General features: G+C 45.0%; 1 protein-coding gene across 1 annotated transcript; it reads left to right on the top strand.

Moving 5' to 3' along the window:
* The first annotated feature begins 2,338 nt into the window (after positions 1 to 2,338).
* LOC121005384 (zinc finger protein 260-like) lies at positions 2,339 to 13,392 on the top strand. The gene is made up of 9 exons (XM_040438104.1): positions 2,339 to 2,394; positions 7,642 to 7,781; positions 8,129 to 8,320; positions 8,529 to 8,604; positions 8,697 to 8,794; positions 8,871 to 8,997; positions 10,738 to 10,847; positions 11,207 to 13,046; positions 13,339 to 13,392. Exons 1-8 carry the CDS (start codon positions 2,340 to 2,342, stop codon positions 12,182 to 12,184), a joined length of 1,776 nt encoding a protein of 591 aa, XP_040294038.1. The 5' UTR covers position 2,339; the 3' UTR covers positions 12,185 to 13,046; positions 13,339 to 13,392.
* Positions 13,393 to 26,197: the final 12,805 nt, after the last annotated feature.

Here is a 26,197-nt window from a genome sequence, read left to right on the forward strand (position 1 = left end):
CCTTCCAGGTACGTAGGCCTGCTGAAATGTGGCCCCAAAGTGATCGATGACCGGCCGTATCTTATACAGCCGGTCATAGGCAGGATCACCTTGGGGTGGACATGCTGCATTATCGGAATAATGCAGACATTTCCGGATGGCCTCAAACCGGGGGCGTGTCATGACCATACTGTACAGTGGGGTCTGGTATAGGACGTCCCCACTCCAGTATTGCCTGACACTGGGTTTTTGAACTAGACCCATATGCAGCACGAGGCCCCAAAATGTCCTCATCTCGGCTGCACTGACCGGCGTCCAGCCACCGGGTCTAGCCAAAAATGAGCCTGGGTTTTGAGCGACGAACTGTTGGGCGTACAGATTCGTCTGCTCCACCATCAGATTCACCAGTGGGTTACTGAAAAAAAAACTAAAATAGTCTATTTCAGTAAACCCCACTGTGGGAATCTGGATTCCAGGATTGCCAGCAAAATCCGGAATCTCAGGCTCAAAGTCCACTGGGGGACACCAGCTAAGTTCATCGGCAGGGGGCTCCGGTGGACTTATTTGGTGGGCCGGGAAACCAGTACGAACCCCAGGGCGGCTCGTACTAGGGTGGGCCACAGGATCCCTAGTATGTGGGCCCCCTGGCTCCGCCTGGCGGCGTCTCCGCCGCCTTGGTGGCTCATCGTCATCAGATGATGATGAGGAGGATCCGGATGATAAAAGGAACGTGGGGTCATCCTCATCCTCACTGGGGCTCTCAGAGTCGGAGGCAATCTGGGCGTATGCCTCCTCGGCCGAGAACATCCGGCGGGCCATGGGTGTGTGTGCGTGTATGTGTGCGTGTGTGGAAACCTTTATTATATGTGCGTGTGTGTGGGGGCAACGGGTGTTCGCGTACTAAAAAAGGCAAAAAAAGAAAGGGCAAGTGTTAGGAAAAAAAAAGTTCAAACTTGCTGATCAGTGGTACAACGCTGATCAGCGGTCGGTGGGGTGGTGGGGCGGGCGATGCGCTAACACTGGACGGACGCTAAAAAGTGCCGGCCAGTCAGTGCACGCAGAAAAAAAAAAAGTGGTGGTAAGGGGGCTGGTGGTCAGGGGAGGGGGGGGCTGGTGGTGGGGAAGGGGGGTGGGGTGGGGGTCTGGTGGTGGGGGCAAGTGGCAGGGGGGGATCTGGGGTCTGATGGATGGATCAAAGAAAGTTTGGAAATAAAAGTTTTTTTTTTTTTTTTCCTAACTGACTTTTCCCTTCTTTCCCTGCCTAACGGTGCCTCTCCCTCACTGACCCTAACCTACCTGGGTGGCGATGGGTGCAGGAGGGTGATAGATTCCGATTAGGGGGACACAGGAGCTGGACGATGCTGCACGGTCAGGGTGCTGGACAGGAAGAGGAGGGAAGAGAGGAGCGCAGGAAGTTTGAATCTCGCGCCTCTCTCCCCTGCACCAATCAGGACCCTGGACAGCGGCGTTCAGCACCAGGGCCAGCACCGCCTCTCCAAATCCTCGGACTGCGATAGGTGGTGTATAATTATGCCACCGATCGCAGTCTTTTTCCGGTTCATCAGGTCACAGGACACCCGAATGGACCGGAAACGCAGAAAACCGCAGGTCTGAATTGACCTGCGGTTTTCTGCGATCGTCGATGCGGGGGGGGGGGGGGTCAAATGACCCCCCCCCTGCATTGTTACGGGATGCCGGCTGAATGATTTCAGCCGAAATCCCGTTCCGATTAACCCCTGGGGCGCCGGAAAGCCGATTTCAAGTTAGGACGTACCGGTACGGCCTGAGTCCTTAAGGACTCGGGAAATAGGGCGTACCGATACGCCCTGCGTCCTTAAGGGGTTAATGGTGAACCTTTGTGTAAAAAAAAACCTGTTGTCGTGTACCACAGTAGATTTTTAAAAGTTGGCAGATATGCCCCTACATACCTCCTGCCCAAACACTGAACCTCCTAATGTCCAGTCTGTCAGATAAGCCTCTTCCTATTGAAGCCATCAACCAACCCCCTCTCCATTTGTGAACCAGTAGCTACATCTGGGGTGGTCGCACAGTAAATTGTCCAGCAGCTCATTTGACCATGACAGAAATCAATCTGGTTTTCGTAGGCACAAAACTGCGGCGGCCATTTTGATGTGGACCTGAAAAGGTCTGTGTCGCTGACTCTATGTTCCTTCTCCCTGGTTTCGGTTAGATAAGTAGAGCTCGAGACGCTGACTAAAAGCAGATAAATAAATAAAAAAGTCCTCATAAAATCGGTGTATATTCCAGAGCTAACCAGCGAAACAGGAGAGCGGCGGCCATATTGTTGTAGTCATTTGTTGATTGGCTGCAGTCACGTGACTTTCGGTCCATCCTGGATTATGCTGCCTGCTGCTTCCAGTTCCTCGTCAGAGAGCCGGGTGTCTGCTGCTAGAGGTAATGACAGACATTATTATCAGTGTCCTGTGGTTGATGTGCCTGCGGTCATATCCTACATTGCACCATATGCAGCTCCATCCATTATACACACAGCAGTGTACGAGGTGACAAGTCTACCTGATTGGATCATTTATTATCCCACTCCCTTCCAAAAAAAAGTCATATGCACTCATATAGTCGGGCCAGGTGGCTGGGCCCCCCAGCTGTCATATCAAATGGCAGTCCATCCGTGCCCCACTGGCAGGCTGATGATGCCCCCCCCCCCCTCCTTACTACCTAAATGATAGTGGCATATAGAGAGTAAAAGGGGTATTCTGGTTGTGAGAAGTTATCACCTGTCCACAGGATATGGGATAATGGTATGATCCTACCGCTGGGACCACCACTGATCACGAAACTGGGAATAAGATCAGGCGTGGACACTATTTCTTATAAATGAATGGAGCTGCACAGCGAATGCTACTTTCATTTCGGGGGACTCCGAAGGGAATGGGGTTACCATTCTCATAATAGGTGGGGCTCCCAGCATTAGGATCCCCATCAATCTAATAGTTATCCCCTATCTGATGGAGAGGGGGTAACTCCCTAAAACCGGAACACCCTGTTAAGTTGGGATCGCCACCATTGCAGCTGGATGTAGGGTTTATATTACAGCTGTGGTGCAGGCACTTCTCAAAGACAACTTTATATGAATATACCGCCCTGCAGAGTGTCTCGGGCTCTGTGGGGGAATCCACATGAGATGTAAAATGCTGCGGGAACACTTTTCTTCGCAGCAAGTGATATCTCGCCCACATTGCTGGTATCCGACCTGTGCAGAAGTTTCCCTATACCAGGAATGCCCAACCTACGGCCCTCCAGCTGTTGCAAAACTACAAGTTCTATCGTGCCTGGACAGCCTACTACAGCTATCAGGGCATGATGGGAGTTGTTGTTTTTGCAACAATTGGAGGGCCGCAGGTTGGGCATCCCAGCCCCATATTATTATCATCCCAGCCCCATATTATTATCATACCTGCAGAGGCAGTAAAATATTGGGCTTATTGTGAGATGCTCTGCAGGACAGTAATAATAAGGGGATTGTACATTGTGTTGCTGCAGAGCGTGTCACAGGGTGTGGGATATATTGGACACTACTGGAAAACGACTGGGACTTTGTAGAGGGAAATGCAGGTAAGGCTACTTTCACACTCGTGTTTTGGCTTTCCGTTTGGGAGATCCGTTCAGGGCTCTCACAATCGGTCCAAAACGGATCAGTTTGCATTCTAATGCATTCTGAATGGAAAAGGATCCGCTCAGAATGCATAAGTTTGCCTCAGTTCAGTCTCCATTCCGCTTTGGAGACGGAAACCAAAACGCTGCTTGCAGTGTATTGGTGTCCGTCTGATGAAACTGAGCCAAACGGATCCGTCCTGGCACACAATGTAAGTCAATGGGGACGGATCCGTTTTCACTGACACAATCTGGCACAATAGAAAACGGATCCATCCTCCTTTGACTTTCAGTGGTGTTCAAGACGGACCCGTCATGGCTATGTTAGAGATAATACAAACGGATCCGTTCTGAACGGATGCAGACGGCTGTATTATCTGAACGGATCCATCCATGACGGATCCGCACAAAACGCGAGTGTGACAGTAGCCTAAGGCTCTTTTGTATACCTTTCCCGGGCTGTGTCCAAAGCACCACTGGCATGGAGTAGGTGGCCAGGTGGGGCCGAAGTTCTATGTAGACAGGACTCACATCTCTCCTCACCCAATGTTCCTGTTCATGATCTGTCACCTAAATCACCCCACTTGGTCCTGACCCTGGAAGTCCAGTGCATCTGCTGAAACCTCCTGACCATTTGTGAATGCAGTGCACATTCCCGGGAAGCATGGTAAAATAACAGTTGGTCCAAGTGCTACTGCGCATCTGGACCAACATCCAGGTGCTGACTAGCATCTGGACCTACCTACAATGTGTGCGCAGACCTGGGAAAGTTTCACAAATGGTCAGGAGGTTTCATTGTATTCCACACCATGGTTCCCTAAGGAAAGTTTCACAAATTATCAGGAGGTTTGACTGTATTCAACACCAAGCAGCCTGGGCCCCCTGAGAGTGCAGGCCGTGTAGCAGCCACTGTGACTACATAGGAGTAGTTCTACCAGGGCATATGGTACCAGGTGCTACTTCCTGGGTGATCTCCCTTTCAGAAATTGTAATTTAGCAAAGTGATGGGTGAGAGAAGCATGGTACAGTTACATACCTAGCAGTTGTCTAATGCCTTTACATACCACGGCCTTTCCATATTAATGCGAACCATTGGGTATACGGGGCACATGGGGCAGGATCCTGGTCACTGGCATGTACAGATGGAGTTGAAGGTGGAGGACCAGCCTGATAGCAGATGGCTATGTCCTGTAGATACCTTATTCAAGGACAGGTTTGCCATCTTCCGCTTCTGTGATTGAATACACATTGTCATTGACTTGTATGTATGTATGTATGTATGTACCTCCTTCATTATCTCTAACTCTTCTGATGTGATCTCTTGTACCAGACATGGCAATGCCTTAGGAGCCGCAAAAGTGCTGGCGCAGGTAACCTGGGATGACAGAGCTAGAGGTCACCTCAATAAGTTCCCAGGCAGGCTGACAGGAATGAGGGGCACCATGGAGTATCCACAGGAGAGGGCAAATGGTGCTGTTGGAGATTTTCAGGGACAGGAGGGTAGGCATATACCGATGAATCCGAAACCTAATCTTATTGACTGTCCTTGAATTTGAGGACAGTTGGCAAGAACGTTTTATATGTGGGGGAGCTGTGTTTCTAACGTCTTTTTAATAATTATGGTAGGGCTAAAAAAGGTCTAGGGATAGGCGACCTGCAGGCGCCGAACCCATTGAGTGTAAGTTCAAATAGGATAGTACTGGTAGTACCAAGATAGATCATCAATAAAGATATATATATATGATTTAGGGAAGCTCTTTAGGAGAATGATTAGCCAATAAAGGTGCGGCTTAGATGAATAAGGCCTAGTGTCGGCTGACACTAGGGATCAAAGGTGTATAACACAGGGTAGACACAAGTGTATCAATATAGATGGACACAAATAGCCTGCACTTGGCTTCTAGTGATATATGGGTTCCTTGTCCTAAATCAGAAGAATTGCCTCTAAAAGACTAGCCCTCCATATGTATTTTTAATAACACATTTATGTTTTTTGTGGTATATTGTTTATTAAAAATAGAAATAAAAGTTACATTTTAATCACAATACCAGAAACAGGAATTATAGTCATTTGACTATTGAAATATTCTCCCTTTTATATGTGGAGCAACCCAACTTCTTCAATTCTCAGCCTGGTAACGAACGTTAAAATAAATCAAAAACTAACTTTATTGCGGATTCAATAATAAAATCTGGGGCAGTACAGCCCACCTAAAGCGTCAAATGCAGGCTAGGGTGCAATAGTTAATCAGAGGTATGTCTATAAATATTCCCCTCAATCCTATTGCTCCCCATAAGGTGTAAGGATACACTAAGGACTGTTTCACACGAGCGGATGCCGTGTGAGTAATCCGCTGCGTGAAAGACTGCCAAACCCCGCTCTGGACAGCAGAGACCCACTGATGCACCCCTAGAGTAGAAACTCCAAAAAAATTACCCCATTTTGGAAACTATGAGATAAGGTGGCAGTTTTGTTGGTGCTATTTTAGGGTACATATGATTTTTTGTTGCTCTATATTACTCTTTTTGTCAGGCTAGGTAATAAAAAATAGCTGTTTTCGCATCGTTTTTATTTTTTGTTATTTACAAAGTCATCCGACAGGTTAGATCATGTGCTATTTTTATAGAGCAGGTTGTTATGGACGTGGCAATACCAAAAATAACTCCTTTTTTTGGTTGTGTGTTTCAGTTTTACATAATAAAGCATTTTGGAAAAAAATAATTTTTTAAGTGTCTTTATATTCTGAAAGCCATAGTTTTTTTCTTTTTTTGGGGGTCAATTGTCTTATGTAGGGGCTAAAATTTTTTGGTATGAGATGACGGTTTGATTAGTACTATTTTACGGTGCATATGACTTTTTGATCGCTTGGGATTATACTTTTTGTGGTGTAAGGTGACAAAAAATGGCTTTTTTGATACTGTTTTTATTTTTTTTGGTGTTCACCTGAGGAGTTAGGTCATGTGGTATTTTATAGAGCAGGTTGTTACGGACGCGGCGATACCTAATATGTCTATTTTTTATATATTTTTTTGTTACATTTAACACAATAAAAGCATTTTTAAAACAAAAAAAATCATGTTTTAGTGTCTCCATAGTCTGAGAGCCATAGTTTTTTTATTTTTTGGCCGATTGTCTTCTGTAGGGGCAAAATTTTTGTGGGATGAGGTGACGGTTAGATTGGTACTATTTTGGGGGGCATATGCCTTTTTTATCGCTTGATTTTGCACTTTTAGCAATGTAAGGTGACAAATGTTTCTTTTTAGCACATTATTTTTTATTTTTTTTACGGTCTTCATCTGAGGGGTTAGGTCATGTGATGTTTTTATATAGCTGGTCGTTACGGATGCGGCGATACCAAATATGTCTGTTTTTCTATTTTTTTCTTTTTGCAATTTCATGTGTTTTATTTTGGGAAAGGGGTGTTTTTTTTTAACTTGAAACTTTATTTATTTATTCTATTATGGAAAACAATGTTTTTTTACTTTTTATTTTTGTCCTATGCTGGGACTTCAACTTCTGGGGGTCTGATCCCCTTTACAATGCATTAAAATACTCCTGTATAGTAATGCATTGACTGTAAGCTTACTGCTTCCTGCCTGTGAGATCCAGGGGGCTGGATCTCACAGGCTCTCACGGAAGGCAGCCACGATGCCTAAGGAAGGCTGCCTTCCCTGCCATCGGGTCGTGGGGACCCGATGGCCACCGTGGACCCAGCAGGATAGCGCACATGTCGTGGTCAGCGCTGATCGCGGCAGTGCAAGGGTTAATGCGCCGGCTTCGGTGAAAACACCGATGCTGGCGCATACAGCAGGAGTCCGGCTATCAGTGACTGCCGGACCCCTGCCGCTGATTGGGCGGGTGCAGCACCTGCACCCGCCCGATCAGCCCGCTGTTCATTAACGGCTCAGGTCGTTAAGAGGCTAAAGCAATTTCTTTCATAGGATGTATACCAGAGGTGAGGTGGTTGTGACTTCTCCCTGACCCTCTATAAAATAATCTATAGTCTTCTATGTCCATTTGTCTTCCTGTAGTATATAGTTCTCATAGTCAGATCCACAAGACCAGAGCCCACTACCCGACAGAATCTCCAAGGATGGACAAAAGCAGGAAAAAGATGACCGAGAGGATATTAAACCTCACCCTGGAGATCATCTGCCTGCTGACTGGAGAGGTCAGGGATTCTGGGATATATACGTCAAATAGCACACCTACAAAAGACATTTAACATTTTACGCCCTAGCACACTATTGCATTTAAGCTTTCTCAGCTAATCAATTGTGCCGAGGTAGCTTATGTGGCGATAACTTACTCCTGTAGAGACCCAGTTATTTCAGAAAGTGTATACAAAAACATTGCCACCTTGATGGCCTTCTTGATGCATCTGGATGTGTGGGAAGGCGCAAAATGCAGTAACTAACCATGAATTGCAGTCCCTGATTAGCGTATCGAGTGGATGCAGATATACCAAGTAAGATATTATTCGGCTATATCATATAGATGGTCTCTCTCCATACACAGGATTACACAGTAGTAAAGAAGACATCTGGAGAGTGTTTGACGCCAAGCAGCCACCCCTATGTGTCAGGACACAGGAGTCACACCAAGAACCCCACCTCAGTACCTCCACCGAAGTCCTTGAAGGATGAAAGAAACAATGAGCAGAAGATCCTAGACCTCACTAACAAGATCATTGAGCTGCTGACTGGAGAGGTGAGCGCCGCTGGGACATTATACAGTAATATAAGGGATGATGACTGTATCATTCTGTGTGTCAGGTTCCTATAAGGCGTCAGGATGTGTCTTTCTATTTCTCCATGGAGGAGTGGGAGTATTTAAAAGAACACAAGGATCTCTACAGGAACATCATGATAGAGAACCACCTGCCTCTCACACATCACTGTTTGTTTTTTTTGGGCAGGATTGGGACTATTTAGAAGGAGAGGATCTGTACAAAAAGGTCATTATGGAGGACCACCGGCCTCTCACATCACCAGGTATGGAGGGAGCATAAATCCTTGTAGAGGATCTTTGTAATCACATACTGTATAATTTATGTTTTCCGACTATATTCCAATACTTTCTGCAGGTGGGTCTATGAAGAGGAATTCACCAGAGAGGTATCACACACTTTTGCCTTCTCAGGATAGTTCAGAGGAAGATCTTGATGTCCCAGATGATACTCAGGTATTTCATAGCTGATTAATATCTGATGAGAAAGCAAGGCGTGGAAGTTATTTTGAATGACTTTTCATTTCTTTAGGACGAAGATTTGATTGATATTAAAGTAGAGGTTATAGAAGAAGAGGAGGAGGAAGAAGAAGAAGAGATGTATATGATGGGTGACCAGCAGTGTAAGGAGGAGCAAAGTCCTGTAGAGATCAGCCCAAGTGAGTGATAATTACTGTATACAGAAGCTACATATTCTCTATATTCTGTGATTACTACAGTCCATTATCCTACACACTGCTTTGATAGAAAAAGATCCAGGAAAGCTTTCTGCTGAGTAGGGGGTCTTAGGAGCCTTAGTCACTGCTCTCCTAAAATCAGGTGATAGTTCTTGCAGCGGGGTTGTCCGACATCCGGGCCAAAATTAAAGGGTTATCCAGGCAATAATATTAATGACTTATCCACAGGATAGGTCATCAATATTACATTGGTGTGGGTCTGAGTTACGGTACCCTCGCCGATCCGCTGTTTCAGGAAGCTGCGGCGCTAACCGGAGTTCTGGTTAGTGTGACAGCCTTCTAGGCGCTTACCAAGCACTGTGCCGCTTAGTGACTGTGTTTTGGATTGCAGCTCAGCCCCATTAACTTGAATAGGACTGAGCTGCAACTAGGCAACATGACCGATGTATAGTGACATTGCATGGCCTAGGAATAGGCCATGGCGCTCACAGAGTGCTTGACCTTTTCTAACAGCTGGTTGGCGGGGGTCCCAGGTATCAGACCTCTGTAGATATAATATTGATGATGTATCTTGAGTATAGGTCATCAGTATTAATTTCCAGATAACAGCTTTTAATCAAATGGGCTTTCTGGGATTTAAATATTGATCCTTAGAATAGGCTATCAAGATCTGATCAGTGGGGATCTGGCACACCACACCACTGGCGATCAGTTGTTTCAGAGTAGCTCCAATGTTTGAACTGCACAGCACTGCTCCCTTTCACTTCAGTGGGAACACCGCAGCAGTAATCACTCTCTGTTACACAATGGAAAGAGCTGTGTTGTTCTAGAGCTGCCCTAAAACATTTGACCGTCATGGTGCTGGACCCCCACCAATAGGACATTAATGGCTTATTCTGAGGATAGACTATCAATATTAAAAACCCAGAAAACCCCTTTAAGGGCTTTAATGTGTTTAAAATAAAGAAAGAACCCCACTCGCCTATTCGCTGACGCTCCCTTCATAGGTCATCAATATTTAAGTTTCTAATTAACCCCTTTAGGACTTCTGCTTCCCAATGATTTTCAGTGATATTTTCAATGCCAGTTAATGACACCTAACAATGTTGACTACTGGGACCATTACAAAATATAGGCCCCCATTTATCATTAAAAGTCACTACCTTTGTGGTGTAAACATGTCCCAAACTGCATGCTCGAGACTTTTTTTGATGGCACTTGCGCCAAAATTTTTGTGCAAGTGCCGTTTTTTTCCTCCAGCCTTGCCATTTTCCCGAAAAGGAGGCATGGCAAGGATGGGGAGGGGACCAGGGGCAAGCATCGATTTCAGGTCAGGCGCAGACTGCCAGATTCTATGCCTAATTTATTGCAAGGCGTAAATTAGCCCCTGGGCTTTGGTAAATCTGTTCCATAGTGTATAATGTATTTTTTTAATAACAGCTCAGCCAATCAGTGGCCACAGAGGTGACCTATCTCAGCCACTGATTGGTTGAGTGGTTATTTCATGTGTCAAGACATTCATTAAGATGGTGACTAGCAGAGGACACCGATACTGTCAAAACAGAGGCAGGGAGGTGAGCAAATATCATCCAGACAACCCTTTAACGTGTGACGCGTGTCTCTGTTGATACAGTAGCATATTTTATCAACTTACATCATTTCACTCTGAGACCATCTTTGATGGTCACCTAAACACACTCACAGTCACTGTGTTTCATGTAGGTGGATCCACAAAGAGAAAAAAAGTGCTCCAAGAGATCTGTCCAAGTCCTGTTAATTCTCCAGATGATCCAGAAGAGGAGGAAGATCTTGATGTCCAACCGGGCCATCAGGTACTATTAATGAAGTCTTAAAAAAGAAGTTATTCAAACCCAAACATTTGTGTATGAGGGTGTCCTGACTCTTGTCCACAAGATGATGTTGGGGAAGAAATGGTGGAGTATGTTGAGTTTCATCATACCCAACCCTTTGATTTCACAGAAGGCAACTCAGTTTACTCCCCTCTCCCCATCAACAACACATGCTCAGCTTCACGTAGCATTCATGTGTATGGGGAGTTTCAGTAGCTGGTGACTTGTGTGCATGTTCAGTCAACCACTATGGAAGGTGTATGGTCTGTAAGTACCAGTATGTTTAAGTCTTTTCCACACATTAGCATTGCCCCATAACCTATGATTATTTGTCTGTTCAGGATGAAGATTTGCTTGATATTAAAGTTAAAGTTATTGAAGAGGAAGAAGAAGAGGAGATAAGTATGTCACGTGACAGACAGCTTAAGGAGGAGGAGGTTCCAGTGGCAATCAGCGCAAATATGCCCAGTGCTCTTCACTGTAAAGATCCACAATGTAACCCCTCAAATAGTGAGGAACACTCTGTTGATACAAGTGCAGATCACATTGGTGGAAACTTATATCCATGTTCTGAATGCGGGAAGTATTTTAAAAAGAAGGCAAATCTTATTCGACATCAAAGAATTCACACAGGGGAGAAGCCATTTCCATGTTCTGAGTGTGGGAAGTGTTTTACCCAGAAATGTGACTATATTCAACACCAGAGAATTCACACCGGTGAGAAGCCATTTTCATGTGCTGATTGTGGAAAATCATTTACAAAGAAGTCCAATCTGGTTGAGCATCAGAGAATTCACACAGGGGAGAAGCCGTTTTCTTGTTTTGAGTGTGAAAAATGTTTCGCAAGGAAGTCTGAACTTTTTAGGCATGAGAGGAGTCATCACACAGGGAAGAGGCTTTTTTCATGCTCTGTGTGTGGGAACCGTTTCACTCAGAAATCTGATTTAATGCAGCATCAGAGTCTTCACACAGCACAGAAGTGGTATTCATGTACTGAATGCGGGAAATGTTTCACATGGAAGTATAACCTTGTTAAACACCAGAGAGTTCACACAGGGGAAAAGCCGTTTCCTTGTATTGAGTGTGGTAAATGTTTTACCAAGAAGTGTAACCTCGATGAACATCAGAAAATTCATGCTGGCGAGAAACCATTTTCCTGTTCGAATTGTGGGAAATGCTTCACATCGAAATCTAACCTTGTCACACATTTGCGAATTCACACAGGGGAGAAGCCATTTTCCTGTTCTCAGTGTGGAAAATGTTATACGAGGAAGGCTAACCTTGTTGAACATCAGAGAGTTTGTGAGAAGCCACTGTAGATCTCTACTTCAAAGATCTCACGAATGCTATGGATAATTGCTGTAGCATGCTTTATGCATTTCATGTTCCTTGAAAGACTGAAGATGTGAGACTGGTCTTGCTGAACATTACCTAAATTGCACAAACGAGAAGCCTGTTTAATGGCATTAGACTTAAACCCTGCTATTAATTGATTCATGAACATTAAAGGGCAATGGTCATCACTTACCACTATGTCAAAGGGTCAGCAGCTGTCCATCCGAGCTTGTAAGCAAAGTCCCCTGATGTCTCTGGCATCTTCATATGTTTTGTCAGTCCTCCGAATAAATACTTTTTATAATATGCAAATTACCCCCTAGGTGCAACAAGGTTGGTGCCATTGCACCTCTTTGTACCCAGAGGCTTACCTCCCTGTCTTCTATGCTGCGCCTCCACCATTGGGATGGACAAGCCAGGCAGTGCCTGAAGTCTTGCAAAATCACATTCTGTACATACGCGGTAAAGAGATGGAGACTCCTGAGCAGATGGGCAATCTCCATCCCTTTTACTGCGCATGTACAGAATGCAATCCCGCAAGACTTCAGGGACTGCCTGGCTTATCCATCAAAGCAATGGGGGTGCAAGATAGAAGACAGGGAAGGAGACTCTGGGTGCAACTGCACCATCCTTTTTGCACCTTGTGGCTAAATTGCATATTATAAAATATGCAATCTGTCAATCCTTTTCGGAGGATTGACAGAACATTTGGAAATGCCAGCAATATAATGGCACTTTGCTTAAAAGTGTGGATGGACAGCTGTTGCCATTTGACATAATGGTATGTGGTGACAGATGCTCTTTAAAAGGAGTCTGTCAGCAGTTTTACTGCTCAATACTGCTTAGGTCGAAGGCACACTGGCGTGTTCCGCGGCCGAGAGCGGTCCGTGGTATGCCGGGCTAGATTCCTGTTCAGAGCAGGAGCGCACGGCGTCATTGGTTGCTATGACGCCGTGCGCTTCATGCTGCCGCTGCACTACAGTAATACACTATACGGGTGTATTACTGTACAGCAGCGGCGGCATGAAGCGCACGGCGTCATAGCAACCAATGACGCCGTGCGCTCCTGCTCTGAACAGGAATCTAGCCCGGGGACCGCTCTCGGCCGCGGAACACGACCGTGTGCATTCGGCCTTAGGGAGAGTTCACATCTCCATTTCATTGTCCATTCTTCTGATCTGTCAGAAAAAAAACAGGATCCTGTAAAAAAAAAACGGATCCTGTAAAAAAAAAACGGATCCTGTAAAAAAAAAAACGGATCCTGTGCATTAGTTATGCACATTTAGCATCTGTTTGAGCCATTTCCGTCTGAGATCTGTTTTTTTACTGCAAGTAGGACTTTTTTTCCGTCTGAAAAAATGGATCTCAGGTGTTAATGGCTCAAACAGATGCAGAATGTGTAACAGGATCCGTTTTTTTTATTTTGTAGGATCCTGTAAAAAGAACGGAGCCTGTGCATAAGGGGTGCGCTCCATATCACGAATGTGGATTCACTCACTTGAATGGGTCCGCAATCCAGAAGATATGGAGTAGAGCAGAGGCATGGAGCGGAAACCCCTGAAAGCGCTATGGAGCGTGTCAGTGGGATTTCAGTTCGTGCTTCCACACTGCAAAAAAATAGAACTTATTTTTTTTTTTTTTATTGCAGTGCGGACTGAATGTTACAGATCACGGACCCATACAAGTAAATCGGTCCGCAGAATTGGCCCCACACGTTTGTGTGCATGAGACCTAACTGATGCACAGGATCCATTTTAAAAAAGAAATTTGGCATCAGTTTGAGCTGGGTCCGCAAAAAATTCAGACGCACAAGAATGTCATCCTTGAGCTGTCTCCACTCATATGGCCGTTTTGTAAATGATAGAATATGTCCTATTCTTGTCTGTTTTGCGGACAGGGATAGCCAGTTCTAGTGAAGGGATGAGAAAACTGCTGCATGCACACCACTGTATCCATTTTGCAGTCTGCAAACTACAGATACCTTCCATATGCAGGCCTACTGTGAATCGTCCTGGGCCCTCCGCTCTGCGGTTTAAAACTGCTGTCAGGCTCCCTTGAAGTGTGCAAAGAATTTGAATGGAGCTGCAATAAAGCATAAATTATGTCATATTTTTGGTATTTAGAAATTTCCAGTGCACAGTAACAATGTAAAATGGGCAATATCTGAGGTTATATTTTTTCTCTAATGGATATCAGTCTATCAATCAATTTACCATTTTAAAGCATACCTATGATTCCAGGCGAATCTACAGAATGAGCTGGGGTGCTAATCATATTTCCGACCACAATGTTACCTGTATGATTGGACCCATTCTACGGACGTGTGAATGGACCCTAATTCAGGAGTTGTCAAATTTTTGCAACTTTTTTTAAATCTATTTATGTAGGTACGCCTTTTTTTTACGCATGAATAAGGGTCCATTCAGACGTTCGTAAGTGTTTTGCGGTCCGCAAAACACGGATACTGGCCATGTGCGTTCCGCATTTTGCAGACCGCACATGGCCGGTCCTATAATATGAAATGCCTTTTCTTGTCCGCGATTGGTGTGCTGTCCGCATGTTTTGAATTGAATCGGTGCGGAACGGATGCAGAGCCAGAAATACGGACGTGTGAAGGGACCCTTTGAGTCTAATTTTTACTCCACTCCAGGGCAGGCTTATTTTTTATTTGACAGTTTTGAGTAGTACACCTTTTTTTATTTTTTTTTTGCAATAAAAGTCACTTTTCTCCACACAGATGCGACTATTTTTCATGCGCAAATAAATTAGACCAGTCTAAGGGAATATGAACCTGTCTAACTGAAAAACCACCAGAGGTCAGACTAATAACAATATGTTGAGTCTAATTCATCAATTATTGTGCGACTTTTAATAAATACTAGGCAAAAAACTGACAGCTGAATCAAATACGCCAATTTTGGACCTGTTGATTTTAATGTTAGTTCACACATGAGTATTTTATATTTTTTTTACTTACCATGGGTGAGTAAAAAAATTACATAGTTGTGGACCAAACACACCCATTGAAGTCTATGTGTCCCTGAAAATCACGGACACAAACCGGATGGCATCTGTGTTAGGTCAGTTTTTCATCGATTCACTGATAGGAGATGCTTTTGAAATTCATTTTCAGCTGAGCAGTGTCTGTGGAATAGGGATGACACAAGGACCAAACGCAGACCCTTCAAGGACATCTTCACAGATGAAACACGGACTGATTTATATATATATTTTTTTTACATATTTGAAATGGACACAGAAATGTTAACGAGGCCCTTAGCCTCTGATTGCTGGTTTAGCCCACAGTCCAATCCATTAGCAGGTCCCCATCTCCAGTAGATGATGATTGATAATGCTGTGTTCTGCTGTCTGACCTTTCTGTAACCGAATTGTACTGACATAAAACTGTTAGTATGGTTACAGAAAGGTCAGACAGAGCCATACAGCATTACCAATTATGATAGTGCTGTGCCCTTCTGTAGTCCAGACTGCACGATCCCTCTCACACAGAGCGTGATTCCCGCAAGGGACAAGCTCGTGTGAAAGAGCCCTTAGTGTTCTGCTCCTAAATGTAATCACCCTCTGTACTCCAGAAGCCACTCGCCCATCCTTCCTTTTATCTCTCCCCATAAAGGGGTTTTCCGAGATTTTGATACTGATGACCTATCCAGTAGCGTTGCGAGGGGGGTGCAGGCCGCACTAGGGTTGGGCGATATATGGTGCAGTCTCCACCCACCGACGTCTAACGTCGGAATCAGATGACGCCCAGGCTGAGTTGAGCAGCGCAGTACAGCAGCGAATAGCGGGAAAGTCAGTCAGAAGAACTTAGTCCCACACTCCATCCGACTCTGACCCCCACAGACTTCACGCCTGCGGAGAGAAGAGACCCTATATATCACAGCTGCCGGAAGGGCAGCTATTAAAGGTGTAATGTCTCTGCCTATCTCTATCAGATTACCCCAATTATATGTCTTCTGTCCAACTGGCTCGGCCCATTCAGTCCTTCATGCCTGCAACTAGCTGCATGCTCTGCACTGCACATTGAAATAGCAGGCAGGCAGGTAATGAGCCATCATGAGTGCCTCGCCCATGACATGACCAACAAGAAGAAAATACTGTATGGTGGTGGCAGGCAGGTCACAGTCACACAGGTTGCCATAAGACATGGGGGGGGGGGGGGCAGCACCTTGTGGCTGGTGCCCCCATACGGTATGTAATGTCTCCTTTTGTGGCTGCTGCCCCCATACTGTAATGTCTCCTTGTGGCTGCGGCTGCGCTGCTGCCCCCATACTGTAATGTCTCCTTGTGGCTCCCATACAGTATGTCTCCTTGTGGCTGCCCCCATACAGTAGAACGTCTCCTTGTGGCTGCCCCCATACAGTAGAACGTCTCCTTGTGGCCCCCCATACAGTATAACATCTCCTTGTGGCTGCCCCCAAACAGTAGAACATCTCCTTGTGGCTGCCCCCATACAGTATAACATCTCCTTGTGGCTGCCCCCATACAGTATAATGTCTCCTTGTGGCTGCCCGCATACAGTATAACGTCTCCTTGTGGCCCCCCCATACAGTATAACGTCTCCTTGTGGCTGCCCCCATACAGTATAATGTCCCCTTGTGACAGCCCCATACAGTATAATGTCTCCTTGTGGCTGCCCCCATACAGTATAATGTCTCCTTGTGGCTGCCCCCATACAGTATAACATCTCCTTGTGGCTGCCCCATACAGTATAATGTCTCCTTGTGGCTGCCCGCATACAGTATAACGTCTCCTTGTGGCCCCCCCATACAGTATAACGTCTCCTTGTGGCTGCCCCCATACAGTATAATGTCCCCTTGTGGCAGCCCCATACAGTATAATGTCTCCTTGTGGCTGCCCGCACACAGTATAACGTCTCCTTGTGGCCCGCATACAGTATAACGTCTTTGTGGCTGCCCCCATACAGTATAATGTCTCCTTGTGTTTTTTTCTTTTAAACTGGTATTTATCGCGATATATATCGTTATTGCGATAATTTTTTTTATATCGTTATCGTCTGAATATTTTTAATATCGCCCAACCCTAGGCCGCACTGGCTTGACACCAGTCTGATGGGGTAAGTCACCCGCCAGACCCAGTGGCGGATTATAATAGGGGCGTTCGAGTCGGTAGCCCCGGCATCCCTGGGGGGCCCAACGCTAACTCGAGCGCCCACATACGGCGGGACACGGGAGCGAATAGTTCCCTGCCCCGCCGCCGATCACCGCCATAGGCTTCAGACCTAGTAGGTCTGAGGCCTATGCAGTAGTGAAATCCCGGCGCAGGCGTGGAGGACAATACAGAATGCGCGTCTGCCTCACCATGCCGGACACAGGTAAGTATTAGCTTAAATTTATTTTTTCTGTGTGTGCCAACTTTGGAGGGGGGGGGGGGCAGAGGAGGACATAAGGCAGTGTGGTAGCAAATTAGTTCGGAGGGGAGGGCAGATTATTAAATGGGGGCAAATCACTTCATGTGGGGTCAGATTATTACTTGGGGCCAAATTACTTTATGGGGGTCAGTGTCGGGGCAAATCACTTCATGGTGGGCAGTGTGGGGCCAAATTACTTCAGGGGGTGCAGTGTGGGGGCAAATTACTTCATGGGGCAGTGTGGGGGAAATTACTATATGGGGCAGTGTGGGGGAAATTACTATTAGGGGACACTATACAGGCATTATTACCTGGAGCACAATATAGGGTGTTGGGACCTTTGGGATAATTTATCAAACTGGTGTAAAGTAGAACTGGTTAAGTAGCCCATAACAACCAATTAGATTCCACCTTTCATTTTTGACAGCTTCTTTGGAAAATGAAAGGTGGAATCTGGTTGCTGTGGGCAACTAAGCCAGTTCTACTTTACACCAGTTTGATAAATGACCCCAATTATGAGAAATCTAATGTGTCTGTGTAACAAACTCTGCAGAGACGAGATGTGGCTAAAAGAATTTGTCATGGTAGTCTGGGTCAAACGGAGGACAAGAGGAAAGAGAAGGTCTACATGACAGGAGATGTCACTGGAAGTAAGAGGTATGTGGTGCTGTATTCTCCTACAGTCAGGTCCATAAATATTGGGACATCGGCACAATTCTAACATTTTTGTCTCTATACCCCACCACAATAGATTTGAAATGAAACAAACAAGATGTGCTTTAACTGCAGACTGTCAGCTTTAATTTGAGGGTATTTACATCCAAATTAGGTGAACGGTGTAGGAATTACAACAGTTTGCATATGTTCCTCCCACTTGTTAAGGAACCAAAAGTAATGGGACAATTGGTTTCTCAGCTGTTCCATGGCCAGGTGTGTATTATTCCCTCATTATCCCAATAACAATTATCAGATAAAAGGTCCAGAGTTCATTTCAAGTGTGCTATTTGCATTTGTAATCTGTTGCTGTCAAATCTCAAGATGAGATCCAAAGAGCTGTCACTATCAGTGAAGCAAGCCATCATTAGGCTGAAAAAACAAAACAAACCCATCAGAGAGATAGCAAAAACATTAGGTGTGGCCAAAATAACTGTTTGGAACATTCTTAAAAAGAAGGAACGCACCGGTGAGCTCAGCAACACCAAAAGACCCGGAAGACCACAGAAAACAACTGTGGTGGATGACCGAAGAATTCTTTCCCTGGTGAAGAAAACACCCTTCACACCAGTTGGCCAGATCAAAAACACTCTCCAGGAGGTAGGTGTATGTGTGTCAAAGTCAACAATCAAGAGAAGACTTCACCAGAGTGAATACAGATGGTTCACCACAAGATGTAAACCATTAGTGAGCCTCAAAAACAGGAAGGCCAGATTAGAGTTTGCCAAACGACATCTAAAAAAACCTTCACAGTTCTGGAACAACATCCTATGGACAGATGAGACCAAGATCAACTTGTACCAGAGTGATGGGAAGAGAAGAGTATGGAGATGGAAAGGAACTGCTCATGATTCTAAGCATACCACCTCATCAGTGAAGCATAGTGGTGGCAGTGTCATGGCGTGGGCATGTATGGCTGCCAATGGAACTGGTTCTCTTGTATTTATTGATGATGTGACTGCTGACAAAAGCAGCAGGATGAATTCTGAAGTATTTCGGGCAATATTATCTGCTCATATTCAGCCAAATGCTTCAGAACTCATTGGACAGCGCTTCACTGTGCAGATGGACAATGACCCAAAGCATACTGCAAAAGCAACCAAAGAGTTTTTTAAGGGAAAGAAGTGGAATGTTATGCAATGGCCAAGTCAATCACCTGACCTGAATCCGATCGATCATGCATTTCACTTGCTGAAGACAAAACTGAAGGGAAAATGCCCCAAGAACAAGCAGGAACTGAAGACAGTTGCAGTAGAGGCCTGGCAGAGCATCACCAGGGATGAAACCCAGCGTCTGGTGATGTCTATGCGTTCTAGACTTCAGGCTGTAATTGACTGCAAAGGATTTGCAGCCAAGTATCAAAAGGTAAAAGAGTGATTTATGATTATTCTGTCCCATTACTTTTGGTTCCTTAACAAGTGGGAGGCACATATGCAAAGTGTTGTAATTCCTACACCGTTCACCTGATTTGGATGTAAATACCCTCAAATGAAAGCTGACAGTCTGCAGTTAAAGCGCATCTTGTTCGTTTCATATTAAATCCATTGTGGTAGTGTATAGAGCCAAAAATGTTAAAATTGTGTCGATGTCCCAATATTTATGGACCGGACTGTATCTGTAGAGCGGGCTAAGATTTAAATTTGTAGATGTCACCTGCAGTCCTATGTAACAGCCCAGATAACAGTGCTAACTTTCTGTGTGCAGATAATGTAGTAGATGTTCCCTGCAGTCCTATGTAACACCCCACATAACACAATAATTCACTGTGTTTTGTGGGGTGTTACATAGGACTGCAGGTAACATGTATGACATCTTTACACAGAGAGTTAGGAGATTGGTGAGGGTCTGACTCCTGGAACCAGACCATCAGCTGTTTGAGGAGACTGCGATGTTCCAGTGAGCGCCGCAGCCTCTTTGCACCTTACCAAGCACAGTGCTGTCCATTTGATAGCACTGTGCTTGGTATTGCAGCTCAGCCCCAACCACTCAGATGAGACTGAGCTGCACCTAGACCATGTGAACGATGAATATGATGTCATACGAGATACCAAGCACAGCCGCTGTACAAAGTACGGCACTGTGCTTGGTTAGCTACGAGAAGGCTGTGGTGCTCACAAGAGGGTCGGTGCCTTCTCAAACAGCTGATCGGAGAGGGTCTCGGACCCTCACCTATCAGATACTGATGACCTCTCCTGAGGATAGGTAATAAGTATCAAAATCTCAGAAAACCACCTCTTTAAGCCTGCAAGTGCCCATCTCCATGGATTGCATGGATATGCCGAAGTTATGGAGAGGCCGGTGCCTCTTGAAAACTTCAGCGGAACCACCGCCAGCACAGGGCCTTTATTAAGACCGGCGTCTAAGACGTCGGTCTTAATAAATGTGCCCCACAGTGTCCTTCTTCCTTGGCTTCTTTACTGTAGAATTGATGATTCAATAGGTTGGTCACATGTTGTGGCTTCCATTGTGCAGATGAAGTTTCCACTGGCTTGCTGACTGGTCACTAAGTTATTGCATCTGAGCATCCCTCCACCTGCCTGCTCAGCCTCGGCCAGTTCCACTTTAACCTTTTCTCTGCAGAAATGCCCTCTCTAGTGTTCTTCATACCACACACTATGGGCATTTCACCACCAGTCATGTGGCCAGTGCCATTTTCTCTAGTCTTAAACTTACAGTTCACCTCTACTTACCTGTGATTTGGTTGGTGCTGTATACTAATAATATGAATTACCCGACTATGATTATGAGCTATTGAGTGGGTAGAAACACAAAAACATAAATCAATACGCCTCCTGTATGCTGTTCCTATCTCCTCTGGGTCATTTGGGCAATGAAATGATCAATCTTTTATTTCCTCATTATAATCCACCCCAAATCCTTGATGTAAGTTTAATAGGACATTTCTTGGGGTATTTCAGTTGAAATCTTTGAACTAAGAGCCCATTCACATAACCGTATATTTATGTCCACATCCATTTTGCGGACCCGTTCATTTCAATGGCGCCACAAAAGATGCATGCAGCACACCGTACTTCCATTCTGTGGCCAAGCAATTGTGGACAAGAATAGACTTTTCTACACAGGAGAAAGACGATCCGATAAATGCAGAACGCACATGGCCAGTACCTGTGTTTTGCGGATCCACAATTTGTAGACTGCAAAAATGGATAGGGTTATGTGAACGAGCCCTAACACATCAGGACGGAAGCATGCCTGATGCAGAAGTGGTACACAATGTTACAGCTCAGTTCTGGTCGCTATCCTGGACTGTGCTCTGAACAGTCAGTCAGTATATAGGCAAGCAATAAGATTAAAAATGATAAAAAAAAAAAAAAAAGTATAAAAGATATGCACAAGGCTACATGCACACGACCGAGACGTTTTTTGCAGTCTGCAAACCACGGATCCGCAAAAAAAACAAGCCACCCGTGTGCCTTCCGCAATTTGCGGAACGGAATAGGCGGCCCATTGTAGACATGTCTATTCTTGTCCGCAAAACAGAGAAGAATAGGACATGCTATATTTTTTTTGCGGGTCCTCGGAACAGAGCAACGGATGCGGACAGCACAAGGAGTGCTGTCCGCATCTTTTGCGGCCCCATTGAAGTGAATGGGTCCGCATCCGAGCCGCAAAAACTGAGGCTCGGATGCGGACCCGAAAAATGGTCGTGTGCATGAGGCCTAATACTGATTTATCCTTTCTTCCCATCTCCAGCCTTCTTCCCTTTGGCCTAATAATTAATTTCCCAAGTTAGATTTGCAAGAGGAAAACTTTGTCCCCTGAAATATATATTTTCCTTCAGTCCAAAGCAGCAGCAGAGGTTTTGGTCCTGACTTAATCCAGTACAGAACACACTACAATGCAGCAAGTGATCAAGTGCAGAACATGCCCTTAACCCTATAACGCACCCAGCAAGTCAAACCTGAAATAAAGCACAGGCTATACTACTAAAAAATATTTATTGCGTGAAGGATTGCTGTCTCAGACTCAAGGAAATGAGAACTTTAGGCAAGTAAATTTTCCTCTTCCTTATCTCTCTCAACAGCACCCATGAGATGTATGTAGTAGCATATCACTGTATTTTTGGTCTGCATCCGATCCGCATCTAATGCGGACCCATTCATTTCTAGGAGTCTGGAAAATATGCGGACAACACACAGATGTTAACTGTGTGCTGTCCACACCAATACCACTGTGCTGTAAGGATATTTTACATAGTACTGATCGTTCCCCCCCCACCTTTATTATATTACCTTCTATATTCCTTGTAATGTAAAGAGTTAGGGATCACTAGTCAACATATACAAAGCCATTGTTCTGTGTCAGGTGACCACCAGAACACATTCCATAGTTACCCCACAGGACATGAGTATTCCACACTGGACTGCCTTAGGAGGAAGGGGTGAGAGGTTTAAAGGGAGTCTTGTCACCACATTTTGACATTATAGACCCCTTACATAGCGCTGTAGCATAACTGTAGATGATTCAAATGGTACCTTTGTTGTGTTCTTGTGAAGTTCACCAGAGGCAAAAACTGACTTTTATTCATAACTAAATGAGGGCTCGCAAAGTGCCCATGGGCGGCGTTCACTTTGTTGGAGCCCAGGCTGCTCTGCCTCTTTTGCTCATATCCCCGACCACCTCTTCCCTTGCGTCCTCCTCTCCCGGCGAGATCCCGCGCTCTGCCTCACTGGGCCAGGGCATGCGCACTGCAATGCCCATTGTGGGCATGGTATCACTGTAGCTACTGCGCCTCTGGTCTGCCTCCTTGCCACTGGTTTCACGCCGTTGGCCAGCGCATGCACAGTAGCTACAGTGATGCCGTGCCCACGATGGGCATTGCAGTTTGCATGCCCTGGCCCAGCAAGGGAGAGCGCAGGTGCGGGATCTCACTGGGAGAGGAGGACACAAGGGAAGGGAAGGGAGAGGCAGAGCAGCCTGGGCTCCAATGAAGTGAACGCCGCCCCTTGGCACTTGCGAGCCCTTATTTACATACGAATAAAAGTCAGTTTTTGCCTTGGGTGAACTTCACAAGAACACAACAAAGGTACCATTTGAATCATCTAGTTATGCTACAGCGCTATGTAAGCGGTCTATAATGTAAAAATGTGGTGACAGACTCCCTTTTTTTTTTTTTTTTTTTAAACTGTACATTTTTATTAGCACTGAATGTGCAAGTTTTCAATGGTACCGAAAAGAAAGAAGAACCATAAATGGATACAACATAGCTCGTACAGAGTCATTAAGTGAACCATCAAAATGGGGAAAAAAAACAAAGTACAATAGTGCTAGACCTAGAGCTGTACCCAAAGATATAAGACATAAAACTCAAGACAAGGAAGAGGGGCAGATATGAGAAAATAAGAGCAGGAGGGGCAGGGTAGGGGGAGAGACCCTTAGGGGGATGCGAAATTTGTATCCCAAGGTAACCATATAGCTTGAAATTGTTCCACTGTGTTATTAAGGGATGCCGTGAGACCGTCCATGGACCTGAATTCACGGACCCTGGACTTGGTAGGGGGAGTGGTCAGCTTCCAGGATTTGGCTGCTGTACATAGTGAGAGGAACAGCTTGGAGTTCTTGTTTAACCTCGGAGGTGGAAAGGTTAAGTAAGTAGACCTTCGGGTCTAGCGGTATGGGAAGTGAGCCACATCTCTCACCTCCACCCAAAATGGGGTGATATTGGAAAATATGGTACAAAGAACCCACATCGTTCAAGCACCGCCATCAGACAGACGGAATAGTGGGGTTTATGGAATGTAGGAGTGCAGGGGTATGGTACCAGTGCATTAGCAGTTTATACTGCGTTTCCTTATACGTGGTGCAGATAGATGACTGAGCCGCCCTATTCCATACAGTCTGCCAGGCTCCGCGAGAAAGAGGCGATCCCAGGGCAGTAGCCCATTTGTCCATATATGCATGATGTGGGGTCTCACCCTCCGCGGATGTGGCCAGAAGGCGATAAATAATAGAGATCAGACCTTTCATCTCGGTGCCTAGTCTACACAGACGCTCAAATGGGGTAGGGAGTGACACCTTAAGCGAACCAAAAGTAGAGCTCACATAGGGGCGAACCTGGAGGTAGTGAAGCCCCTCCGCCACCGGCAGTTTTGATTGGTCCTGGAGCTGCGCAAAAGATTTCAGCGTTAGAGTTGAAGCATCCACAATGTCAGCCAGGTGGAAGAGACAGACTACCTTTAAACCTTTGTGCACAAAGAACTTAGCTCTGCTGAAATCATCCAGGTAGAATGTTGTAAGTCACTATCTCTCTTGTATTACCATGGGGCGTCAGCCATGTGTTACATGGGTAGCAGAGCAACAGGAGCTCTCCCATTGTGTTGCAGGTCGTGATGATTATTTACCTTTACTTTTCTGTATGTAATTTGTCAGTTTTACCTTACTAATCACACTTAAAAATAAAAATGTACTATCACTTAGCCTGTATAAGTCCATTTATTCTCAAATCTACATTAAAACAGCCACAAATTATAGAATGTCCTATTCTTGTCTATTTTGCGTAAAAGTTGCATTTCAACAGCGGGGCACTCAGAAACTGCAGGATGCACAGGGCAGATATGGTTATGTGCATGAGGCCTAACACTGTGGCTTTTAATGTGAGATCAGAGCACAGGGGCATTGCTGATTCTGATGAGAGATCGCTGCCGCTCAAAGAATCACTGGTGAATTATGAAAGCAGCATCAGGTCAAGGCACAGCCCCTCCTCCAGTTACAATACAGAACCAGAAAGTAAAAGAAACCCTTTACAGGATATGTGGCAATCTGTATTGGAATGTAGGGGAGTGATATAATTACAATGTACAAGGATATGCATATACAGTACAGAGATATTTTTTTTAAGGATTTTTTTTTTTATACCAAGGCCTGAAACCATGACAAGAGGGTGTCCCATGTCTAGAAAAAATAAAGGAATTATCATCAAGATAGACACATTCTTTACTGTAATAGCAGTAAGACTATGGAACTCTGCCACAAGATGTTGGGATGGTTGATTCATTGAACAAGTTCAAGGGAGTCCTGAATGTCTTTCTTGAATGTAATAATATCACAAACAAGATTGTATGTTCTCGACTCTGGAGATGGGAGTTTGATCTAGGAATTTATGGCTTTACTGGGGACAGACAGAGTGGGCAGTGCGTCCGTTTGTGATTCTTGCTTCCATGTTCTGCACTTGCAAAGCCAGTTCTCATCTCTTCAAAATCAAACAGTAAATGTAGTGGCGGAGACTTACCTTTCCCATTTCCCACTTGGGCTTAGAACCACAACAATGGAAATGGCTGTTCATGCACAATTTTCTTTTTTAATAGGTCCAGCCTCTGTGTAGCCACTACCAGATACATAATTTAGCTAGCTAGACCTGTTTTTGACCATTCAGCTCAGGATATATGCGTGAATATTTCTATAATGTATGCGGGTGGGCTATCTTGACTTTCACCCACGATCACAATATGGAAATGTAGATATATAATTTGTGTGTTGGAAAAAAACAACAGAACAAAATTCACCAACTCAAAATATATTATAGAACACTATTAGACATCAGAAAAATCACAATAATAATTAAGTTGAAACAATGCAATACAGGAGAGAAGAAAGGGAGAAGAGAAGTCAGTATTGAGTTGGTATAGAGCAGTGATGGCGAACCTTTTAGAGACCGAGCGCCCAAACTGCAACCCAAAACCCACTTATTTATCGCAAAGTGCCAACAAGCCAATTTGACCTGCATACTACAGTCCAGTATAGTATAGTGTCCATGTACTTTATCACTTAACTATAATAGCCTGCCTACATTCAATGCGCTGCCTGTGCCATTCATAGCATGTTCTGTGCTGATGAATGGCAGGAAAAGTCTAAGATATATTGGTACACCATAGAC

This window comes from Bufo bufo, chromosome 6, assembly GCF_905171765.1.
Source record: "Bufo bufo chromosome 6, aBufBuf1.1, whole genome shotgun sequence".
In the NCBI taxonomy this organism is placed as follows: Eukaryota; Metazoa; Chordata; class Amphibia; order Anura; family Bufonidae; genus Bufo; species Bufo bufo.